Source organism: Engystomops pustulosus, chromosome 2 (genome assembly GCF_040894005.1).
Source record: "Engystomops pustulosus chromosome 2, aEngPut4.maternal, whole genome shotgun sequence".
NCBI classification, from domain to species: domain Eukaryota; kingdom Metazoa; phylum Chordata; class Amphibia; order Anura; family Leptodactylidae; genus Engystomops; species Engystomops pustulosus.
In genome coordinates, this window is record NC_092412.1 from 237,213,041 (window position 1) to 237,222,210 (window position 9,170).

At 39.8% G+C, this 9,170-nt stretch overlaps 1 protein-coding gene across 15 annotated transcripts in view; it reads right to left on the reverse strand.

The window, feature by feature from the left end:
* The window catches only part of ROBO2 (roundabout guidance receptor 2), a 766,105-nt gene that overhangs the window by 71,679 nt on the left and 685,256 nt on the right, over window positions 1-9,170 (reverse strand). For all 15 annotated transcript variants that reach the window (XM_072138549.1, XM_072138552.1, XM_072138553.1 and 12 more), the window contains 4 exons: window positions 8,154-8,322; window positions 2,147-2,352; window positions 300-381; window positions 41-206 (listed from right to left, as the gene is read on the reverse strand). In XM_072138549.1, the coding sequence (XP_071994650.1) occupies window positions 41-206; window positions 300-381; window positions 2,147-2,352; window positions 8,154-8,322 (623 nt within the window). The remainder of the gene's footprint in view (window positions 1-40; window positions 207-299; window positions 382-2,146; window positions 2,353-8,153; window positions 8,323-9,170) is intronic.

Consider the following 9,170-nt stretch of genomic DNA (forward strand, 5'->3'; position numbering starts at 1 on the left):
TCTCCTGAGACAGAAGGGGACTTACCTTAAGCTGACTTACCTGAAGGCTTCAATGATATAAGACGTGACGGGCAGGATTCCCGGTGTTCCCGGCTGCCATGATAATGTTACACTATTCTTGCTGACGTCAGTAACTTGAGGTTTGGATGGTGATCCGGGAAGGTCATTGATGTCATAGCTCTTACTTATAGTTGCTCCTCCAGATTCTGTGTTTCATAATATAAGTATCAGACACTCGTTCCCAAATAGCAAAGTACCACATCACTATGTACTGTACCAATATGGCAGCATTCTCATACCTGTCACTTCCAATACCGAGCTCCATGTAGTCTCACCACTTGAACTCGTAGCAACACACGTGTAGGTACCGGAGTCAGTTGTCTGGAAAACAACGGTAGGATTGTTAAAAAATGGGACTTTATTATCTATATTTTGGAAATTTGACAAATTCACAGGTGGCATATGAATATTTTTCCAATCCCTTATCGGGCCCCTTGGACATACACTTTAGTCGCCTGATGACACTCTATAATATGGAATACATGGAAGATGTTCTAGGGAAAAGAAGATGTTTCCTCAATAAGGTCCCTCAAAAATGCAGTTTTTATCATACTTTCCAAATTTTTGGGTCGTCCTTACTGATTTTTGTTACTGGCAATTATTGAGCAGGTGCCTGCACTTAAGGAATATCTAAGACTGACCATTAGTTTCCTAACACATATTTGCAGTTTGGACTCTTGGGATAACCCACATGTAAAATCTCCGTCAAGGTCAATTTTCTACACCAAAGATTCCTAACTAGAACGATGGTCGGTGACTTGTGTCACATTGTCCTTTTTGGAGCACCTAGTTTAGCTCTTCATGGAAAATTTAATGTAATCTATATGATAACTTGAACATTCTGATAATGTATAATAAATCCTGTAAATTCTGCTGATCAATAAAGGACTTTTTAGTAAATTGGAAATTCCCTTAAAATGGAGATCTTCTAATTTTCCTTTTATATTATGAAAAAGCTTAGTATTTTTCGGTGACAATTTTTAAGAAACGTTCTAGACATCCTTTAGAAATCCCGGTCTATCACTCTCTTATCTTGTTCATCATTCATTCAATATAGAAGAATATTTAGTGGAGTAGCCGCACACGTTCTTAGAGATGACTCGGGATCACCGAGCTCCCACCTTGAATGGCTGCTTTCCCGCAAACTCCTTGGGATCTTGCCTATTGAAGCGCACTATTTAATCCAGCAGTACAATAAAAATGCATTAACCTTTGTGGTCAGCCCCTGCCTTCGGTATTGAGTGGGAGGCTAAATTGTTTACTCAAGGAGTGCTGACATTCATTTTTTTAATAAATTCCATTTTGTTCCAAGGAAGTTAATAATTAATTTATGGTCAGCGACAGACAGCGGCAGACATAAACTTCAGAGTATTCCATATTGTCACTACTCTATGACTCTATTGCGAGACCTGCCTGTACCCTACCAACATAATATATATAGTTATAGGTCATGCTCATATAGTGCGAACAACGGTGATATATTAAAGTATAAAGCCATAGATATAAAATAAGTTAAAAAATAAATAATGCATTAGATAAAACATTAAGGTTATTAAGAATTGACATCTTCCAGCTTTGGAGAACCGATTGGGAAATGGGTTTTCTTTTTGAGGATACCATTTTCCCTCATATTAATTAGAATTGTGGTGGATGTCTAGTTTTAAGGAGATTTTGGATGCCCATGTCTGCCTGGTATATTCCACTAGATGGAAGATATGAGACTGTATCGTTGGTCTCTATTTCTATTCATCGGATGAAGTCCCCCCAAGATCTGAGATGCCTTCAGTTTTGAGAACCTACATAGCTATTCATATACACACGTGTGAGCAGGGGCGTAACTATAGGGGGTGCAGAGGTTGCGATTGCACCTGTGCCCAAGAAGTTTAGGGGGCCCTTATGCGGTCACTTTCCCATATGAGAAGAATATTGCTATAAACTATACATTATAGTTGGGGGCCTGGCACAGACTTTACACTGGGGCCCATCAACTTCTAGTTACGCCACTGCGTGTGAGTGGTAATCCCAACACATTACTATTACATGTTACGTATAATTCACCAGTATAGTGTGTTTTTTTTTAACTTACCTTTAGAGATTTAATCTGTAGAGATCCTTTATCAAGAATAGATAATCTTGTGTCTCGTCCCATGAAATTAAACCCTTCCTTCAACCAGCTTATGACTGGCATAGGATCACCCGTGGCCTTGCATTTCAGCAGCGCGGTTCCATCTACTGCCAAGGTTTGGTTGGCTGGGCCTTGTAGTATTATTGGTGGAGGCCTATCTGTTAGAACTAAAAATGAAGAGAATGTGAATCAGATATACTCTTTACTATGCACCTGTAATGAAGATACAAACTGATAACATGTAATTAGGTGGAATAGTTGTATGGGGGTTCTGGTGGGTGTCTATGGTTTGGCCAATATTCCTAGTCATGTTTTAAGTCTCTTTAATAGTTTGGGGCACTGACCTCTGTGGTAGCTACCTATACCTATAGTGGTCACTTTTTTGCTTTTGAAGGAGAACTTATGTGAATAATGTTGGTGCGAGATGTCCTAAAAGGGGCAATAGAATAAATAGCCCTACTGGTGTCATCATAGCTCCCATAATAAGGAGACCTCTTCTCGTCTACGTAACCCCTTCTCCCATATTCTGTCTTTATGCTTTAGATATCATTTGACCAAATACCCAGCACCCCCATACACACGCACACTGTGCACATGTACTTAATGGAAAGACGCAAGTCATCTTCTTCCAGACACCTCCTGAGGATTATCATCTGAGAAATAAATTCACCACAACCGGTCATTCAATCTGCATGCCAGGGGTATGAGAGATGAGTGAATCATTAACAATTATGTAATAATAAAATAAAAACTGTTGTAAAAAAAATGTAATCAATTCACTCATCTGGTGCCAGCGGGCAAGTTGGGCCACCCATAAACGATGACTTCTGAAAAAGCCCAACATAACTGTATTGTCTATGGCCAGATTTAGGGTTATCTAGCGCTACCCTCTACCGTTGGTCCCATAGCAATCCCAATATACGAACGTCAGTAGTCCTTAAATGGAATCACACATCCAATTCGGCCTTTTCTTCCACATTTGCATAGATTAAACCATCTACCCATAAATAATAAAAGAATCTCATATTCTGGATATTTCACTTTACATGGTGCCCTCTGTGTCACTTTTATGCATACATAAATTAGTATTCTGAGGCAGGCTATTAGGTTTATGACAGGACTCTTGCCATTTGCATATTTCTGGATACCACATGTCATTTATTTTAATGGCCTAAATGGTTTGCATTAAATGAGTTGGATCAATAACAGATTAAAAGTCCTTTTCCATCAGAAAGTCTTCTCGGCTCCGAGGGTGTTCAATGTGTTAGTCCGATACAGGTTTCCATGACACTAGGGTCAGAGGTTAAATGAACACTTAGAAGTTGCAGTGAGGTGTGAACATCCAAACCACCAAAAGTGCGACTAGTCAGCCCTCATTTCAACAACCTTCAATTGTTTTATTGCCCTGATCCCTAAAATGTACTTCTGACTCGAAATCCATTTTCTACATTTACTCTATAACACTGGGGAATCCAAGCTCACAGAGACTTCATTGACAAATGACATTTGTAAAAATCCAGCGACCTACACAACTAATACAGACCCAACGATCGAAACAAGAATATAGAAACCATCAAAAACAAAAATGGTTAAAATAATATTACTTATATATAAAGTGCAATGTAAAAAAAAATAAATGGTTTGTGAAATTTTAGATGAGTAGATCTATTCATTAGTTTGTAGATTGGGTACGAACCTGCCATTTTCCTAGCAACAAATAGAATCTGAATTTTTTCTGATTTTCTTTGGTCATCTCCCAAATCACTGCAAATTCTATCTTTACATTTAGAATATCTATTTCAATGGTCTTCAAGTAGGTAACTTTAAAGTAGAGTTATCCCAGGAATCTACCATTGTGCAACTGAAAGAATGGGTCCTTTCCCTACTTGAAGCCAACAATATTGTCCCATCTTACTTTCCACATATTCTTCTCAGCTATATTGGCAACTACTACAGAGGCTTTGCTCCTTTCCTGACAAGCAGGACAAGAAGCTATGTCAATTGGCTGCTCTGTAGTGAACGTAGGATATATATGCAGGGACTTGACTGTTGGGAGAGTGACATGTGTTCATATCTACTGTACAATGTTTGTTAATGGTAAAGTAGGAAAATTTAAGTCCAGGTTAGGGATTACCTGAAACCTTAAATTGTGGACTATGCAAGTAAATTCCATGACTACTAATGAGTGGACCTGAAAAGTGTCAGACTTGCCAGTCATTGCAGGTTCATCCAGAAGTTCGGGTTCAGGTTAGACCCATTCCCTTTCCCCAGACCAGTAACGCCCGTGATCATTACCCATTGGGACCCATCTTAGAACAAAATTTCGGTTTTGGCTGAATCCGAACCTGAACCGGTCTGCTCATCCCGAGCCATGACTCTTCAATGGATCATTCCTGGACCTTATGTATAACCAAGATTATGTGGAATTAAAGGAAACATACCATCTCGGATCTACCTATCTAGGTAGATCCGGTGGCAGGTTCAACTAATGAATGACATGGGAGCACTTTTTAGAGCTAATGCTTGAGTGGCCTGTAACTTTATAAATCTTTATCACCTAATATGCAAATATCTGAAAGAGGCTACTGGGGCGTCGAGTAGCTGGAGCTGAAGCTACACGGTGCAGCTACTCCACGCCCCAGTAGATCCTCCTTTAGATCCTCCTACTATGAGATCTTCAGCATGCAGCTCCTGGTAGCCCCAGTAGCCTCTTTCAGATATTTGCATATTAGGTGTAAAAGATTTATAAAGTTACAGGTCACTCAAGGAATGGCCCTAAAAAGGGCTCCCATGCCATTAATTAGTTGAACCTGTCACTGGATCTACCTGAATAGGTAGATCTGACATTTGTAAGTTTCCTTTAAAGACAACCAATTATTATTTCTTATTTTGATAATGGTCACATTTTTTTATAACGTTCTCCCGATGCCCTGACCTTTCCAAACACGACAAATTCCACCATCCATTTGCATAATATTTCATTATCCTCTTTGAACTCTGCATCCACCTCGCGCTCTGTCCGAATATAATTTAGAACATATCTTTACAGGATATGATGAATGCAAATACTAAGCAAAATGTAATCTGTTGTGTCCATGAATAATTCTGCTAATAAGCGGGGGCGCCACCGTAAATATACATAATGCACCTCTTTAACCAGTTAAACAATACGTAGCCATTAACCGGCCAAACAGGATGCATTATGAGCGGCCTACGGATATTATGCAAATATCATTGCGGGTAATTACGGGAAATGTAATCTTTCTGCTTTTTGGGCGCAAAGAAAAACCATGAAAAACGGCATAAATGAGCCGCCCCCCCCCCCCCCCATGACATTCAAAATGTAACGTGAAAATAACCGAGTTCCTTACATCGGTCTAACCTCTGCTGAATCGTAGTCGTTGCTGTATTGTTACATCCTTTTACTAGCATCACAAAGAATTTCTCATCACGGGTATCCTTGAACCCATCCTGCTCCTCACAGTAAATCTTCTCTGTACCAGCAGGTGCGACTATTAACAGCTCAATGGTCTGGGAGCCAATGTTTATCTCTTGTGTTTGTTCCAATCACAGCCCGCGCCCCCAGTCACCTCCACGCCTCCGACAGATATTGAAAAATATTGCCTTCTCATTAATTGAGGAGACCTTTTAATCTGCGCAGTAATTTCAATTGCACAAAAATGCATCATTTTGTCAGAGCGAAAAAATAACCAATTAAAGGATCCGGTGGTAAATCGCAAACATTAGCATCACTGTAATTCTCTCTATTGGGCGGCCCGAGGTTTAGTCTAATGGGGATTTTGTGAAAAATGTCCAAAAATATTACTTTTTTAAAATATTGGATGCAGGCGTAGTCATTTTACAAAAGATGATGGGGGAGATTTATTATTTTATAAAGGGTTTTAGACAGTTTTCTGGCTCTCCCACGACTAGCTCGACAAAAGGGGCATGGCCTAAGAAAAGGGGCATGGCCTCGCGGCACAGAAGTCCCTGCTGACCCGACAGAATTGTGTCTTAACTTTCTGGTGTAAAGTAAGCCAACTAATAGGAGGTACAGAGTACAACTAGGCAGTCTTATACTAGGACAGATGTATCATCCAGCATTAGACATTTTTATAAATCTGGTGCAGAATAGGACTGTCTAGTCTAACTCTGCACTGTCTAACCTTAGGACACTTTTTATTAATCTGCCCCAATGTCTGTCACATGAACAGATGCAAATATATAAGTGGATTATGTTTGATTTTGGGCTTAGATTCAGATTTAGAATTTAGGTAGTGATGAGCAGCCCCATTCAGGTTTGGGTTCACTGAGTTTGGCTGAACTTTGAACTTTACCCGAAACTAGGGGTGTTTTTGCCTCTACCATATACTGCAATACTACAGTATTGCAGTATATGGTGAACTGCCTATTGGTCTGTTACAGTGTGCCACCAGCATACTGTTACAGATTGTGAAGAATGACAGGTCCAGTGTCTCGTACAGACTCCAGGCTATCGTGGGTGCAGCAAACACTGACACTTAACACTTAGCATTCGGTGCTGGCTCAGGTTGTGGGTGTCAATCCTTTAAATGCACCTGGAAAAGCCGCTGACAGCATTTAAATGCTGGCGGCTTGGTGCATGCAGCCATTTTCTATATGATTACCTATCACACAACGTCATTGATCGTGGGTGTTACTGGTGGGTGTTTGAAAAGGGCTCAGCCCATGAGCCCTATTCAAAAGTTCTTAACTTAAGGAGCCTGAATACAAAATTTCAGACTGAAATCTGGGTCCCACATTTCTAGTAAAATCTATTTTAACCACTTTGTATGACCAGCATTTTCCATTGAGTATTTGTGCTAAGACTATGTTCGTATTTAGTTTCCTTTTATGGAAAGCTACATCACTGGGGACCTCCCAAAACAGACGCTCAGCAGAGGCCTGGGGATGGATGCATTACATTAAGTATCATCCGTCCCCCATAGACTTTTATGGATGTTTTCTGCAGGGTCAGATGTATACTGTGCAGAGAGAGGCATAAATGGATATGTCTATGGATACGTTCAGCGTTTACATCGGTAGCTTATAATGAGCTGTGGGATGAATTACACTATTCGCTAGCCGCCATTTTGAAAGATTCAGCCATAGCAAATCAGAAAAGATTCAGATTCAATTCCGTTACTCCAAAATGCCAGACTGACACCGAATCTTTGAACCTTTTTTAAGGTCCAACCTACTAAATGTACATAATTAGAGAATATTTACAATGAGGTAACGTATATACTCAAATATAAGCCGACCCAAGTATAAGCCAAGGCCCCTAATTTTACCACAAAAAGCAGGGAAAACCTAATGACTCGAGTATAAGCCGAGGGTGGGAAATGCATTGGTCTCCAGTATATAGCCTGCTCGACCCTGCCCCATAGTATATAGCCAGCACCTGCCCCCCAGTATATAGCCAGCACCTGCCCCCCAGTATATAGCCTGCTAGCCCATATCCCCCAGTATATAGCCAGCCCCCTGCCCCAGTATATAGCCAGCAGTGGGGGAAGCTGGAAAGGTGAGTTTTGATATTTTTTTTACCCGAGTATAAGCCGAGTTTAGGTTTTCAGCACATTTTTTGTGCTAAATCGAGGCTTATACTCAAGTATATATGGTAATATTACCATATTATAAGCGCATTATTGTATCCTTAGTGGTTCCTTCGCATCCATGTGTCCTTTGCCCGCACCTAAATACACACTAGAAGAAAATAATCTATTATATAGCGGAGTTGGAACAATGATTTGGCATTTATTTCCCAAACAAGACCCCAAATGTTAGGGGACAGTTTGCTGACAGAGTTTAATCTGTTCTGTATACAATGTGCAGTCAGCGTATCATCTCCAGCAGTGATGGCGGGGATGGACATACTGCTCCCCATGACGTTGTTCTTCTCTTACAGGTCACGGACGCTCACAGATTGACAGCGACCATGTGAACTCACCGTCAGTCACTTCCAGCTGGGCCTTGGCCAATATGCTCCCGGCTACTGTCAGCGCCTGGCAAATGTAGTAGCCGCCATCTGAACGTTGGATGTTGGCGATGGTGAGGTCTCCAGTTGGGGACACAGAATATCTGCTGTTGGGTTGTGGTTGATTTGGGAAAAGCAGATTCTATTGAAAAATGACAGAAAAACAAAAGGAGAATTATCCGAATGTTACATGGAAACCAACGGCAACTCATCTCATACTGCGGGATGGAAGTGTAATGGAAAACATTAATATTTGTAGGAAAGTAATAATTTGTGTAACATCTGCCGCACTCCAATTGTTCTTCTAAAATGAAACATATGTTTATTTAGAGGGAAGACGATTTTACTCATTCCTGATTTATTTATTGATTAGAGGAAATATTTTATATTAATGAAACGATTTACATCTATTGTATCAATGTAACTGTCTAACTTGTATCATAAAGTTTGTGATATCTATTTTACCTAAATTTATCTATCTGTCTATCTATCTATCTCTATCATTTAGCTAGAGAGTGTGATAGGCTGACTAAAGAGATGGGTCTATCTATCTCTCTATCAATCATCTTCCTCTCTTCTATCTATCAATCTATCTATAAAAGAAAGTGGAAAGCAGCACAACAAAAAGTGGGTGCAAATTTGAAGATCTATGGCGTGGTACTCCAATGTATATCAAGACAAGATCTATCTATCTATCTATCTATCTATCTATCATCTATTTCATATCTATCTATCTATCTCATATCTATCTATCTATCTCATATCTATCTATCATCTATCTATCTATCTCATATCTATCTATCTCATATCTATCTATCCATCTGTCTATCCCTCTCTTTTTCTATCTCTCCATCTAGCTCTCTTTCTCTTTCATGCAGCTAACAAGTATAATAGGCTGCCTAAAGAGATGGGTCTTTCTATCTATCTCTCTACCAATCACCTTCCTTCTATCTATCTATCTATCTATCTATCTATCTATCTATCTATCAT